Consider the following 17151-nt stretch of genomic DNA (forward strand, 5'->3'; position numbering starts at 1 on the left):
CTGAACAAAACATTTGGGGGGCAGACAGTGTTATTAGATGGATACAGAAATATTGTCTTGGCAGTGATCAGAGCTGTAAATATAGAGTCTAAATGGGGAGGGATTCTCCTGTGATTTGGTGATTCCATCTACCTGGAATGCAACCTCATAAAATCTGATCCCAATTTCATCACTGCAATAGCCTTGTATCCAGGCACAGACCACATATTCGTTGCAAAGGGGCTTTCCTTTGGGGTGGTTCCCTCAATGCATGAGACTGTGGAAATGTCTGAGAAAAAGCAATTTATTTTGATTCCCAATAGAATACCGAAGTCCTGACGTCATTCGCTCATCCCCTGGTTCATGGAAGTTTTTCTCTATGGAGAATAACATGGGGTCATCTTAAAATCGTCTTTGTGGTCCAAACTGTCTCTGCGATATACAAAAAAAAGCACATGAACCTGTGGACTTAGAGCCCTCTACCGATATTGACGTCAGACTTCGGTGCCCTAAAACTAATTCGAATGAGTGATTGGTTGGTTAGTTTGTCAATCGATCAGACTGATCGTACAGTATTCAGAAATATTTAGATTCTGAACTGAGACGACACGACATGGATGTGTTATTCTAACATAAGATCTCCTAAAAACAAACAAACCCAGAATCTAGCCTGCCCTGTACCATTTATTTTTTGTTAAGAAAGTGATAAGGGTCTGTTTGACTAATACTTTTTGACAATGAACAAAGGTCCTTCAAATACTTCCACGCAAACAGCAGAGGCACAGACCCAAAACAGACTTTGTGACCATTGTCAGAAACTAGTGAGTCAATGGGAAATATGTCCTTCCTCACAAAGGGAAACAATGAAGCACCAAGCTGGTGAACTAATCTGTGCCATGTTATTTGTGTAAAATAAACTGAGCTCTGTGACAGATTTTTCCATTCTCTAGGATGTTAGGTGTCCACTAGCTGGCAACAACTTCTGGGAACTGGGTGTCCACAGTCAAGGGGATCCCTCACCATAGAGTTGTCACCATAAAGTAGACAGGCATGCTATTGTCCTTTCCCAAGTGTTTCCCTGTATGACGAAACCATGGTATGCGTCAGCCAAATAACTAGGATCACCCATCTGTGAAGGGGGGGGGGGGGGGGGGGGGGGAGTTCAACACAAGCAGCCTTGATTTCCTTGGCTGTGTTTTAATCTATAACGTTACTCCCTTCTGCTGTCATCAGTCATTTTACTTCACTGGTATGGAGAGATGGAGGAGTGTGAGTAATGCAGCGGTGAACTGAGAGGTATTTGCCTACATTAATCTCAGAGGGTGGGAACAAGCTTGGTCAAAAAGTCTGTAGCAACTCACAGCTCACTGTAATCACAGCTATTACAGAATTATTTCTTATACCCATTTTTTGCACGTCAAAGCAATCACAAAACACAATCAGTTGATGTCCACAACAAGCGCATAATGTCACACTTTAATGTTATTTAACCCAAAGCTATAGTGTAAGCCAGGCAAATACACGCATTGGTTATTATGTGAACTTTTAGGAATGTTGCATTGACTTACATTAATTTAATGTTATTTAACCCAAAGCTATGGTTTAAGGCAAATACACACATTTGTTATTATGTGAACATTTAGGGATGTTGGATTGACTTACATTCATTCTGCATCTACTTGCGCTAACCTTAACCCTATTTGTATTTACATGCCTAATCATACCCCTAACATTATGAAATTTTAGTAAAATCAAACTGGGGTGCCAAATTATTATTCATTACTAAATTATGTCCCCACTAGTTTGATGATCAAATCTTGGCCCGTCAGAAACACTCATATGTTTTCAATTAAATGTTTCACTACCTCATCATTTTTCCCATATCAAGTTGAAAAATGTGTATCCCCGGGAGAAATAAAAGGCAATGCTGGACATCCAAATACTTTTTCCCTCAAGCTATCAGAGCTCTGAACAAGGACTCAGCTGTCTTTTACCCATTTAGGCCTGACCTCAAAATTAAAAAAAAATCTTCTAAATCCTCCAGTTTTCTGAAATGAATATATTCACGATAAAAAAAAAAAAGCAGACCTACAAGCTCGTAGAGCGCCACTCGGTGGCGCGCTATGAGCTTGTAGATCTGCTATTTTTCAATAGCTAAATTATAACATAATGTTTAAAACACCAAAAGGGGTTCCCGTCCAGAATGGGTTAAACCAGACAATAGTTTTTGGGGAAATCTCTTAGCTTTTTCTTCTTTCCATTGTATCTAGCTCAGACTTATTTGCCACATAATATTTACTGCTATTTGAAGTGCACTATCTATATAGATACAGTACTGCATAATATTATACTCTTCAGTTGCTTGCCAATTTATCCATTTATATAATGACTTGCATGAGATGATTCATTCCACTTTATATTGTACTTACTAGATTTTTAATAAGGTTAGGTAAAACAATGGCTTAAATAAATGCCAGGGATATTAATTGAGGTTTTACAGAATATGCAATGCCTTGAGCGAGCTGTGAGGTGACATATGGAACAATCTACCGGTATTCGTTGACATGAAATGGGAAATGATAAAACAAGATTTATTCAGTCAGTATAGCCTATATCCTACACGTTTGTATTGTTTTTTGGTGAAATAAAATAAAATTAAGTCACACAATTCCCCAAAATACGACAAAGAAGATTTACCAAGGGATCATTCCAAACAGTTTAGAATAAATTGCACAGAGTGCAAATCAGAGTCGAGTCTGGTCAGGAACCGTCTAGCATCATGACCACATGGACTGCCTATATTTTCATTCTGAATCAATTACAAGTGATGTGGTACTCCTGGTGCACTCAGTGCAGTGGTTCTACCTGGCACCGCCAGGGGTAAATTGAACTGTGACCTTGCGATGCCTGTTGCTGTGCAAGATTACAGGGTCCCAGGGCTCTGTAAGAGCTCACGAAGCAGAGTACTGCCATTCACTGCCATTTAACCTACAATGTGAACAGTCTGAACCCTGTTGGCAAAATTAAATGAAGGGTATTGGCACACAGTCTGAGCATTTCACATTTCACAGCAAATGTAAGCAACTGCCTTGACGTCAGCATTCCTCTCAGTTCAAACACCTGATGCTCACTGACGAAAATGATCAAATTCCTGACTAAATGACATGCACGAGACTGGACTGCAATTAACATAAACTGTCTTATGACCATCTCCCGGCCAGTGTAGAGCGCAGTGTTCTAAAATTCAATGAGCACAGACAGAGCAAGTTTAAACTCTTCTGTGTTGTTGCCAAGGTTACGAGGGAGAAACAGCAGCTGCAAAACTATTTGGGAAAACCAAGCAGAGAGCGACAGAGACTTCCTACTCTAGTCTACTCCCCCTGTTCACATCATTAGGGAGGGAGTGTGTCAGCTGGGCCGGCCCAGTGGAAAACTTTACTAACTTTACATGGCAAGGACTCATGTGCACTCATGAGATAGAATCGCTTAGGAAAAGCACCTCCCACAGTTATGACTGAATACTATAAAAGTGTATGGTATAGTCACAGGCATGAACTAAAAATATACATGGCTGCTTTGACACACTTCATGTGACGCTCTAGTTTTTATATATTCAGATGTTCTTAGCACAAAGTCAAAGACACAGACAAGACTTTGATCGCCCTAATTAGCAAAACCATGGAAACATTCTCTGTGGTTGGTCTACAGTAGATTGGTCCCATATGTGACTCTGTCTTCACTGCACTGTGGCAATAATAAACAACCAGCCTGTGAATGAGTTTAAACCAGCACAGCAACTTTTGAGCTACTCTGTTCCACTCCACGTCACACAGGGACCAATCACCAATGTTTTATAATTAAGCTCACTTTTAACAATAGCCTTGGTAACACTGATGTCTCCGATATTTCTGTGTAAATCTTCACAACACTCAGTATTTTATAATGCCTATTGTAGGGACACTCCAACATGGAGTCTGGACAAAAGCTCTCATATTTCCAAACCATCCATACTGGCTCTCCCCCTCATTCTGAATGTTTTCCTTTCCTCAGTCACAGTCAAACGCATGCCGGAGAGCAATAGAGAGAAGGGAAGACAAACAGTGCTTAAGCCATTCATTCATTGTTGTTTAACCAGGATCCCAGCTCTTGCCCACTCAGTCCGTACAAGTCTCAGCATGGCAAACAGGCAGGGCGTGGGTTACAGAGAGACCGGGAAGCAAGACAACCAGTCTCTGTATTAGCAGCAGGACTCCAATATTGTCTTGAAGTGCCTATCCAATCGTATCATTTTCCTTAAACATTACTGTGGCATTGTAGGTGATAAAGTATAAAGTCATGGTGAAAAGGGGGGACAGAGGAGGACTTTGGTATGTATTACTCCTTTGTCTCCTTAGCACGAGTCTGACTGATATAATTGTTATCTGGACGATATTGGCCGGATGAAAAACCTTTTGTATAGTACTAATGCTGACCTTTTTCTTTTTTAAATGTATAGTCATTACATTCACACACACACACACACACACACACACACACACACACACACACACACACACACACACACACACACACACACACACACACACACACACACACACACACACACACACACACACACACACACACACACACACACACACACACACACACTTTTGCTGTGTGATCCATGAGGTGGGGCCCAGAGTGTCTGTCTCTCTTACAACACTTCTGTTTCATCAGGTGAAAGCAACTCCGGTAGCCATGCATTGGATCAAGAGGCTCAGTTTGCGTGGGGGTTCTTTACTCACTTATTTTGCCCAATAGTTTCATAGTCTTTCACAATGACGTCGATGTAGGAGGAAGAGTCCAACGCTGAGCCTTTCAGATCAAACTCAAGCACCTGTAAGGCAATACGACAGGAGACAAACAGACCATCAGCTATTGATACACACACGCCTCTAAGTCTAATGCATATGTTTTGCCCCTTGAACACAATTCATAATTTGTTGTCTGACTGCATCGCTTGTCGCAAATAACTGATTGTCAAGTAAAGAAATGCAAATCAGTTATTTTCATTGAGCGACACTGCAAATTGTGAATTATATACTTGTAGGGACAAGGGACTAGCCGTAGGAACCATGTTAGCATCCATGCTTCCCTGATCTGCCCTGTAATTTGAACACTGTACCACCAATAATGGATATTTGTATTGTTATATCAAAGAGAAAAGAAAAAAGTAAATACAGTTACTTTTGTCTACATGTTCCTCCAACATGGTGGCGTGTCCCTCACCACCCTATACAAACAGTCCATGACAGGACTGTAATTGACACAAGTCGTCGTTTGAGAAAGAGATTCTGTATTTATTTGTGATTACGACCAGAGGCCTGATTAACCTTGCTAGATAAAGACAGATACAATTAATTTTATACAGGACACTGAAGACAGACGGTATTAACTGTATATCACATCACAATCCCACGCTTAATCATAGACTACTGTATATGACAGTAAACAGCACATTTACAGGGAAATCAAGTTATGTCTTGGATTGGATTAAATGTGTCCAATCCATTTCCTTTGCTGGAATGCATAGGTTCACATGGTGTGAGTGTGTGTGTGTGTGTGTGTGTGTGTGTGTGTGTGTGTGTGTGTGTGATTACCTCATTCCACACTGGGTTCACCTCACTGTCAATTGATTTGGTTTTCTTCTTTTCATCTGAAAGTGTAATATACTTTTGTGAAAACCAAAAACGAAAGCCTATAGCCTACTGTAAATTATACTGTCAGTGTCTTGTTGGTACATGATTTGACATCCATGCAAAAACACTGCAGTCATTATATAATTTACAATTTACAATTTACAATTTAGGCATTTAGCAGACGCTCTTAATCCAGAGCGACTTACATTAAGCAAGAACAAAAGCATGGGAATACATCACATAAAGACATTTATCATGAAACATGCGTAGCTAAGAAAGTAACAGTGGAATATCTATAATGAAACTATACATATAAGCTATACATCTATACTACTATGCTACACATATGTACTATGACGTGCTATGACTACTAGAATTGCTATCTAAGGGGGTGGGGTAATTTGATCTGTCTGGGCAAGGTGGGTGACGCCTTGTGCATGTATAGTAGTAGTAACACAGCATCCCATCCAGGTGAGTTACATCACTGTTTCTGACAGTGGGGTCCAGGGGGGATCCTCAGGGACAGCCTGCATGGTACCTTTGAGGGGGTTCCAAATGGACCATTTAACAGGCCTGTAGCCTAACTGAGTGAGTGTACTATGGAATTTGGTTGGGTCCAAATTGCATGTTTACCATCTTGTCAGCAGGAAGAAGTCAGTGTCCTCCGACCTCTGCTCAAGTCGATGACAAGAACTCAAGTCGACAATAACTCTGATTTCAGAGTGCAGTGTGACTCAGTTAATTTACCAAGGGAGCGTCAGAGACGAGTAGATGGGCTAATACAGTCGTAATGTAGGCTAATTATTAAGCCAAACTTTTTGCCATTTTTAAAAATGCATTAAAATGAACTTTCGTTTATACCATGTAAAAAATATGATGATTACCCGTTTGTAATGTAGATGGATCTATAATTGTCTATTGTAGGCAGGCCTACAAAACGCCGCAAAACTTAGCATTTTTCTGTTACTCCCCCCGGCCCCCATAGTCGCCGATATACAAAATATGATAGTTAGCCTATAATTACATCCTCCACAGGTGTTACCAATTATAGGCTACTACGCTTTTTCCGTGTGCAGCAGACAATTTTCCAGTGAGCCAGTGACTCAACCCTGACTGTGGTTATAGTGGTATGAATGGAACACAAAGGGATAACCTGGAGTATTACATTTAGACAAAACTCAGTTTCTTACCTTTGAAAATTACAGTTGTGATGGGATCAGGAGTACTTCCAACCCTCTTTTTAGGCAGTGACTTAGCGCATTCTACTACAACTCGCAACATTGTAAAACAATAAATAGCCTAAAAACTACAATATAAGAGTTAAAACTGTCTCAGGTCATTCCACAAGCTGTGCGGCAGGCAGCATCCTCACTACCGCCCCATCACTGAAGCCAACGGGCAGAGAGTGGAGGAAATAGCTCTGAGTCCCATATGTGTCATTTAGGGAAAATGGGGGCGGGTCACGAGAGTCGAATTATCCTGACTGGCAGCCCTGCTACAGTGCTGCACTGCTGCCACCCGGTGTGAAGGAAGCTATAGCTACATTAACATGCCGATTGAGTTGTTGAGAAAGAAATCCACATAGTAAAGTAAGGAAAGTATAGGAAACACTTTATTCTTAGATGAATAGATCACTTGACTTTTTTCCCTGTCAAAATTAGACCAGCTCTAATGGGTAGCCCACACAAGTTTCAGGTAGTTATTGATTTTCTTAGAACAGGTTGTGTTCTGTATACTAGTTGTACACATCAATCACGGATATTATCCCGTTTCAAGTTACTTAAAAAAAAAGTACAGCTTTGCTTCTATCTTGTGGCTATTTAGGCTCGAACTGCGCGCAAGCAACCTACCCCAAACGGAAATGTAATTTCATTCAGCCACTAGAGTGCACCAAAATCCCATTCGCTGAGGAGACTCAAATCTCAGTTTGATTGATTGATTGAAATATTTACTAACAGTTTGATATCCGGGCTTGGGATATTCGTGGATATTCACGGCTTACAGTACACTGTATAATTACAGTACATTTCAAGCACAAACTCAATACAAAGACTGTTAACTGTGAGTACAAATAGACACTTCTATATAGTTAAAGAACAGAACAGGAATCCATCATAAAGGAAGTAAACAGACGGATCAAAGACAAACAATAAAAATAAAAATAAATTAGTAATGACTAAGTATTTGTTATTTGGGGTGTCACCTATAGGCTAAAACAAAAAGTGTAGCTACTAGTATATTAAAAAAAATACAATCATTTTTTTATTGTGATTTGTGTGAACTGTAGGCCTACTATAGGCTTAGCTACTCTAGAAAAATGTCATTGAGTTCAATACAAATTTAAAATAATTACGTCATTGTTTCATAATCTCAACATCCAAGCATAGACTGACAGAAATACCCGGAATTTCAATTACATTTTATTATGAAAACCACATAGCCTATTTGATGTGTCACGGGTAGGCTACAACTTAACATTCTTTTAGTCATCCCTTGAGCAAGGCACTGAATCCCCAACTGCTCCCCCTGGAGCTGCTTAGTGGCCAACAGTATAAATCCCAACACACACCGTGTGGGGGCACACACACCTTAGAGAAGAGACAGAAGAAGCTGACGCCCGACGTCATTCCGGCTTTTTAGACAGCTGGTGGATGGAAAAGAAGCTCCACCTCCGCGGCTGACTGACGCGACGGACAGATTCCCGGAAACGCTCTCCTCTGCGTCAGTCAGCCACGGGGGTGGAGCTTCTTTTCCATCCACCAGCTGTCTAAAAAGCCGGAATGACGTCGGGCGTCAGCTTCTTCTGTCCACGGCTGTGCGCTAAGATGTAGCTGCGCTGTCTGTGAACGCCGCGCGTCAAAACAGCCGCCTTATTTTCAATGAACCTATCCCACACCAGCGGCATCAGACGCGCGCTGGTGCACGTTCACGCCTCGCCTGACGCTCCGATACGCCACTGTTCGTCGCTGCACACCCGCTTCACAGACAGAGGGCTCAGGCACATCTTCACGCACAGCCGCGACAGAAGAACCTGACGCCCGACGTTAACCCCTGCTTTTTAGACAGCTGGTGGATGGAAAAGAAGCTCCACCTCCGCGGCTGACTGACGCGGAGGAGAGCGTTTCCGGGAATCTGTCCGTCGTGTCAGTCAGCCGCGGAGGTGGAGCTTCTTTTCCATCCACCAGCTGTCTAAAAAGCTGGGGTTGACGTCGGGCATCAGGTTCTTCTGACGTGTGTGTGTGTGTGTGTGTGTGTGTGTGTGTGTGTGTGTGTGTGTGTGTGTGTGTGTGTGTGTGTGTGTCTGTCTGCGTGTTTCTATGTGCAGGGCGTTGCTGAAAATGAGCACTTGTGCTCAGCTACTACCCTGGGTAAATAAAGGATAAAAAAGAAAGAAAGAAAAAAAAATCCACAGGGGTGTAGCACTAAATTCTGCACTAAAAAGCACACAATGTTTTTTAGTGTTTTACATTTTTAATCCAGGCTCTGACACTGATCTCTGGTCAAGTGCCTAGCCTTGACCAGTGGTGGACAACGTACTCAACGTGAGTCAAAGTATACATACTGTTTTTGAAACAGTGATTAAGTGGTCAGGTCAATGTACTTTGTCCCTCCTTACAAATGTAGTGGAGTCAAAAGTACAATATTTGTCTTTGAAATGTAGTGGATAAGTAGATAAGTATACAAAAATAAAGTTACTTACTGATTACTTACTGATTGTAATAGTACCTGTAGTCTAGTTGCCCCATAGGAGTTTACAATTTACAATTTAGGCATTTAGCAGAGATCCAGAACGACTTACATTAAGCAAAAACAAAAGCATGGCATACATCAGTTTGGCTCCCAAACGTAAATTACCCACTCTACTTTATTATTCTGTTCCAGAATAGTTTTTTGTTGTCGTATCAGTTGTCTTGTGGTCATAAATACAACGCTAACATACATATTATATGATATGAAAAGTATTTTAAATTATTTGTACATTACAACATATTTCCCAAGTGTGTTGTCCCTGTGCCACCACTGGGGAGCACTGCATTCATTCTGTAGTGAACGATTGGACAAACTGGAGATCTCAGTCCACATTGCATTGCATAGTATACACTATACAGCATTATGGCCCTATAAGAGAATCCCACCGCAGGTCGCAAGGGCAGGACTATAAGAATCTCAACAGACAGGACAGACAGACCCTATGAGAATCGCACTGCAGGCGGCTAGGCCAATGAGAATCTCACCACACCACAGGCAGGTAGGAAAGGCCAGATGAACATCTCATCACAGAGCACTTGAAGTTCCTGGAAGCGGTGTTCACCTCCCACTCTGGTCTACAGACACAAGACAAGAAATTAAACATGGGATTAGCTTTGAGTAGTTTCATGTCAGCTGAGGTTCATAATTGGTCCAGATTGCAAGGCTGGATGGGTGGACAGGCATCGCATAAGCCTCAATACGTATATACAATTTGGTGTAAAGGGGAAAAAAGGAAGAGTTCAAGTACAGGCCCCTGGGGGACCCCAGTCAATGAAGGGGTTAAATAATAACCCAGTTGAGATATTATGCATCCATGCGGCCCATGATGAGTATACAAGCATTTTAGTTTTGAGCCTTTTCCCATTTAATCTCTCTGATTAAACAAACTGCTGTTTTCCATGCTAGTATTCAGACTCAGAGCAGGGTTTTCTTATGGTGGGATAGTAATGGAGGAACCCATCTCATATGGTTCCTGAACTCTTTGAGAATGTTTGACAATCCTTTCAATGAATACAAGATCACCAATAGAAGATAAAGCCTGACCTTTCAATTACAGTACTGAACTCAAATTGAAGTTCTCTCATACTCATTGTTTCTGGTGGGCTCACATGGAAAATTGTGAAACGGAAAAGCATAGTAATAAATAGTGCGTCATGCTTGTATGATTGTCTTTTACAAACCACATTTTATAATGACCCCATCCTTGACAACAGGACCTGCCCCACCGCTGACAGCCAACCCACAACAACTGCCTGGTCGTCTGGTCACAACCGCCTTGGTCTCCTTCCATCCCCTCCCAAACATCCACCAGGAACCAATCAAAAGAGTCACGTATGACTATGAGTCCTACACTGACACTGATCTCATCGTGATATCACCAGGAAGTGACACTTCTTCTGGTCATTACGTCAAGCAGGGTGAAGCCTTAATTGCTTTAGGAGGATTCACTATAATTTTCAACATGGCATCCCTATATTGGGCATGACAATATAGATGAAAATGTTGAAAGGTTTTTCCAAATGTAAAAAACAGCAGATATACAAGCTCACAGCACGTCATCATGAGCTTGTAGATCAGCGGAATGGATGAACAGATTATCTTATTATGGTAGAAGAAACTTGTTGTAAATGACATGTATTGGTGTGATACAGTTATTTACTTTAGTCTTGTGTTTAGTGTAGTGGACTAGTGGTGTCATTTTCATTGGCGCAAGGTGGGCAACACCCAGAGTTTATTTATGGATTTCATTAGATTAAACTAGAGGTCAGACGGACACGTTTGGGAGTCCTCTGTGGCCCAGTATGTCAACTCGTACTCCATTAGACTCTGTCTGCTTCCATGGCAGTGAAATAAACCACAGAGTAGACATGAAATATCACCCGTTTTATCTGGAAACCAGTGAGCCTAGTTTGTTATATTAAAAAAAGGTACACTCCCAGCCCACCATTCCACACTCTAGTAGAAACATGTTGTCTCTGACTGTGGAGTAAAGGGGTAATTCTCATATATAAAAGACTATTAAACTAGGTGGTGATATTTCCTACTAGCCATGACCTTTTTTGATAAATTGTTTTGGAAAGGGCCGGCACATTGATTTTATGATCCAGTAAACTGTCTGGCTTTGGTCAATTTAACAATGAAGCTGCCAATAACAATTTCACATTACAGAATAATGAGAGAGCGAGCTAAATTGGTAGTATTAGAACAGTACAGTATATGTGTTTACCATTCTAAACTGTCAAACACCAAGTCAGTAGTCACAGAAAGCTCAATTCAACATCACTACAAGTATAATTTCCCACAGACTCCCTTCTAACATACTGTAAGATAAGATAGTCATGTAACTTCATTACAATGGTGAAGGGTAGTAGCAAATCATGAGGTATGAATACAAATGACAAAAAAAAGAAAAGAAAAAAAGCGTTAGCACAAAGTCTTACATTAATTCAATTACGAACAAGTCTGGTCTGAAACCTACAGATTGTAGCTTTAATAACCTATGCATTTCCAAGTCTAAGTTAATTTTAACGTATGGGAAATGTTGAATACAAAAATGTGTGTGTGTGGGGGGGGGGGGGGGGGGGACAGACTGTGAAATCTGAAATCCAAACATTAGTTGAGGAGGTGGCAAAGCCAAAGAGTGGATCAGTGCCAACAAGGCAAAAGTCCCAAATAATTTAACATACAGTAATGTGAATTATGAGCCGTCTCCTGTCTGGTATTCGTACTGTAGCACTCTTCCCACTGGACCAGTGCATGAACCATGACTGGTATCAACATCTTAGCCTAGAAGCTTTTTTGAGAAATGTATTGGCCCAATCGTTCATAAAGATTGGCCCCAGCAGGGAAAAGTGTATTGAACAGAAAATACATTTCACCTATAAAATGTAGTCATGATCTCTCCTTGCAAGTCTCAACTCACCAAAACACTGCTACAGCAATTTTGCTCAGCAGAGGTTTTATGTGTACACACCCTTGATACATAATGTGGCCCCTGGTTCTTTAGCTTGCTTGCCTGGTTGAACAAGGGCTAATAAAATTATAAAACATGAACAAAACACACCATGACCCAGAAGCAGTTGCTACATGAAGCCACAGACGAAATAGTAAAATATCTTTATTATGCATTCAAATTCAGCTATTTAGGCCTACAGTTTTTCATACTGGGCAACAAATAATAACAAACAAACACAACTGATTTGTACAAATAAAGTATGCTGAATTGCTGATGGCATCTGTGCACCAGAGCAAGAAATGAACCATTTCTCTAGACACAACAGCAGATTTGCAGATAATTGGCATAAAAGCTTGAATACTGAGTCTTTCAGTTTGGTTTAGGGTATTTTGGATTGAAAAAGTGATGTTTGTATTTTATTTTGTTAAGCACAGCTTGAAGTGTTGCTAGCCTGTGTCCAGGGCGACTGGCTTGTTGTTGTAAGATCTGGAGACATAGTGGAGCTTGAGGAAGGTTTACATCGGTGATAGTTGATTTGTGGGATCAGGTGCACAGATGAGCCCAGGTAACATCTGGTTTGAATGGACTCTTTTCACAGCAGCCAACCAAACGTCACCGGGACTGACAAAGTTCAGTTTCCGCTGCAACATGCAGATGGTCGGGTCAGAGTTCGATGTAAAACATCATCAATCCATGGATCCTTCCTCCTGCTTTGTATCAGCACCATAGGCTGGTGGTGGTGATGTTATGGTGTGTGTTGTAGGATACGACAGGAAGCACGCACATCTCCAGGAATTCTACAGGTGCTGGTCAAAAATACGATGAAAAAGGAAGGGATGTCCGCACACTGAATTGAAGCTCCCAGGAAGATTCTTTATTTGTAACATGGTGTGTGTTGTAAACTCTAATTACTGGACCCTCGTCTGGTTCTGACAGACAGGTAGTGTGTTCAGGCTGGGTGGTGTGTGATATTCCGGCTGAAGTATTCCTTCGGTACGGCGACTGCGGCAGCGGGCCCGGGAGAACAATAACGCGACATGAGACAGTATCACGCTAAAGGGATTGCTAAAGGGATATGGATTGTCAGACTCAGAATAGGTCAGTATATGGAGAGGGTGGCAGCGGGGCAGTGTACAGGGTTTGATAGGGTTTGAAGTCCCCGGCTGCCGGGCGTGGCTGCACAAATACCTTTGGGGCAGGTCCGTCTAGAGTTGAAATGGACAGGTATCAGTCAAAGGGGAGACATCGAAGAGGAGGGATGGATGGGGAAGGATCAACATAATATGTCAGAACAGGTTCTGACATATATCAATATACTAATTGATGACATCAGGGATCTCCATATATGGGCTTAATTGCGACAGCAGGTCGCATTAACTATGATCCCTGATTTGCTATCATCCCTGATGATGTCATAGTGATGTCACAAGACCGCTGGGCACAATATATGGGGGCTTTCCCCATTTATGGGGATTTTGAGTGACGGGGCTTTCCCCACATTTCTATAGTTAACTGACCTTCGGTCGCAATAATTCCTTATTAGTATTCAATTGTCTTTCTTTTTGTTTGTTTAATATCATATCCAAAATGATTGTTATTGTGGTGTGTTGCTGTTGGCGAACCTTTTATGAGTAGTGACAAAGAAACCCTCTTGAAACTTTATTCTTGAATAGGACTTAAGTGTTTAAGCCCCTTGACCATCATACATGGATGTCAATATGCCGCAGCGTAATTACAGTAAGCATTGTTGCTCATTGTTGATCATGTGCATCCCTTTATAATCACAGTGCACCCTTTATCAAATGGATATACTTCCAGCAGGATATTCATGCACCATGTCAAAAAGCACGCATCATCTCAAGCTGGTTCCATAACCATGACAATGACTTCAATTGTGCAATGCACCACTGCACTGCACAGTCCCACATTCTCCATCCAGTAGAGCACCATTGGCATGAGGTGGAACAGGAGATTTGCAGCCGATGTGTGGCCAACAAATCGACCGAAACCTGCATGATGCTATCGAGTCGGTATGGAATAAAATCCCTAAGGAATGTTTCTAGTTCTTTCTTTCTGTGAAAGCAAAACGTGTCCTACCCAGTACTCAGCGCTCACACACACACACACACACACACACACACACACACACACACACACACACACACACACACACACACACACACACACACACACACTCCCCCCTCAACAAATTACTGTAGATACCTAATACAAAGGCAAATGAGTGGACCTTCTCGTTGCTGTCTCAGATAGCCAGGCAGCCGTGCAAATCAAAATCACCTCCATTGGAGCATGGCAACTTCCACTTTCTGTTACGCCCACCTCAGCCAGGGAAGACCAGGCCTCATTTCTTGTTGGGATGCAAAGATTAATCTCAACTGAGATAAAAATCTATATGGCGATTCACAACCCTATAACAAGGGTCAGTGACAGAGCATTGGGTTGCATAGATTGTTTAAGATGGATTGTACAAGATGGCAGTCTATGCAATTAAAAAAGAGATGTTTCAGCAGGTTTGTTAGGCCTACAGCACCAGAAGCTGCTTATAGACGAATACGTGGAGCGGTGCCCTGTAGGCTAGGTGTAGGCAATCAGTGCTGAGGTGTCAAGCTGCCCTTAATGTGACACCTCTGCTATGGCTGAGCCCAGGGCACCCCTCTGTGCGGCCCGTTAGAGAATTTCCCATTTTTCCCATAGACGTTTCATTAAGTATTTATTTAAAGACCTGTAAGCTTCGGACAAAGTCAACTCAGATAATGACAAGTCATGACAATAAATAGAAAATGTTGGGCCAAACAAATAATTAGATAGAAGAAAATAAGGGCAGGGTACAACACCTTTTTGTTGTTTTTCTTCTGTCTAATTATTTGTTTATTGTCATGATTTGTCACCATCCGAGTTGGCTTTGTCCGAGGCTTACAGGTTTTAAAAAAATACCTTCTGAAACGTCTATGGGAAAAATGAATGGGAATTCTCTTCCGGGCCGCTCGTCGTCATGAAAGGGGGTGGGACTGTTACGCTGAGGCTACAGCAGTCTAATCAGAGGCAGAATCCACGAGTTCCAAAGAACATATACTGTATAGCTGACCCTGTGCATGGACCTGCACAGGAAGGATGGTCACCAAGAGGAACACATACATATTTACTGCTTTTACACGCAGGTGCATTTCTCAAGTTTTCCCATAAATTACAATGCACTGAGAGCTTAATTGGCAATATAGGAGCTGAGCAAGACAAAAGCTGAATCTCTTCAGAACACATTTGTGTATACACTGGCATGTGTTGTATAACATTGGCCTCAAGCAATATAAAGTAAAAGGTATTTGCCAATATAAGCATGTGAACTGCAATGTGAGACAGAAGTGTCGGTTTGTAGACCCAGTCACGCTGTTAACAGTCTCCAACACCATCTGCCCAGCTGTGGTTCAATTTGCACCTCGACGAATACAGTAGCAACCTTCAGTGTTCTTGCTTGTACAGCAGACTATGAACAGGCGTAAGCCTAATGTTTCTCATTGCATAGTGGCTTGTGTCAGCAGAACTGGCTAGGCTTTTTGACAAAACACATTCAGTCAAAACAAAAAAGGCACAGTGTTTTCTTTTCAGAAAAGTATACCGATGAATGACGTAAAACACGACTAAATGGTTTTGTGTAGATGCCACCTGTGCCAGCGATTCCATTACAAGAAGTCTACTGAGCTGCTCTACCTTTCAAGTTAACATGTGAGATTTCGGACAACGGCAAAATTGGAGTTGTCTGACGTCTCAAAGGGGAAAGCCAGTGACGTAACGCACCCGCAATACAACTGCACCACCTTATGCCATCAGGACGACTGTATAATGTACTGACGTGTATATATATATATATGATCTTTTCTCTAAGGTCAAATAAAGAATCTATGTATCAGTATCTAGAATTTTTCACATATCTTTAAAAGATCAAATGACTGTATTCCATAGAATGGGGGCTACAACTGGCTCACCCTCAGGTTTTTGCCTACATTTTGGGGGTAGTTAGAAGGCCTTGGTCAGAAGATCCAAGCTATATCTCACAGTGTCCTGAGAGGACAATAATTCAGATATTCGGGCCAGTCTGTAGTTCTTTATGTGATTAAAATATATTTTTAATCGATTCTCCAGTCAATGGGTAACCAGTGTAACCCAGAAAGCCCTAATATCATGTGTAACTATGTCGAGAGACAGAGGAGAAAGTCAGGGTGGTTAACAGTAAGGCCAGGTATTTATTTTATGGTAATAGGAATGTAATTTTGGCAATGTTTCTTATTTGAAAGTATATATGTTTGGGGGCTTTTTCTGCCTTTATTAGATGGGGTGAGAGAGATGGCGAGTGACACGCAGCAAAGGTCGAGGCTGGATTACCAGCCTAGGTGCCCAGACCACTAGGCCGGGCCGGACATTTAAAAAAATATATATTTAATTCAAAGTTCACATTTGCTGCTAGAAGACAAATAAACAAAGTACCATGGCAAAAGGAAAGAATAGAAGCCAACTCTTATACTGGAACATGGCTTCTCACAGCCAGTCCAAACCAAGTGACAGCAAGCTGTCACTGTCACACAAATGATCTCTGCTTTTATGGATTTATGTGCAGTGAAAGCACTGAGTTAGGGTTAAACTGTGGACTTGGCCTTCCGCCTGTGCCATTCCTAGCTGGCCACAGCTATGTCTCACTCCACGGCACATCTGTGTTTAGTGGCGAAGAGAATCATGCCTTGAGGCAACTGCATATGTGTTTGTTTGTTTCCC

The 17151-nt window shown here is 41.7% G+C and overlaps 1 protein-coding gene across 2 annotated transcripts in view; it reads right to left on the reverse strand.

The window, feature by feature from the left end:
- The window catches only part of LOC308332516 (myoferlin-like), a 41569-nt gene extending 34518 nt beyond the window's left edge, over positions 1-7051 (reverse strand). For both annotated transcript variants that reach the window (XM_080788461.1, XM_080788460.1), the window contains exons 1-3: positions 6851-7051; positions 5622-5677; positions 4767-4858 (exon numbers count right to left, since the gene is read on the reverse strand). In XM_080788461.1, coding sequence (XP_080644587.1) covers positions 4767-4858; positions 5622-5677; positions 6851-6941 — 239 coding nt within the window. In that variant the 5' untranslated portion in view covers positions 6942-7051. The remainder of the gene's footprint in view (positions 1-4766; positions 4859-5621; positions 5678-6850) is intronic.
- Between the last annotated feature and the right edge of the window lie 10100 nt (positions 7052-17151).

This window comes from Protomyctophum bolini (genome assembly GCF_963924005.1).
Source record: "Protomyctophum bolini genome assembly, chromosome: 18".
Taxonomy (NCBI): domain Eukaryota; kingdom Metazoa; phylum Chordata; class Actinopteri; order Myctophiformes; family Myctophidae; genus Protomyctophum; species Protomyctophum bolini.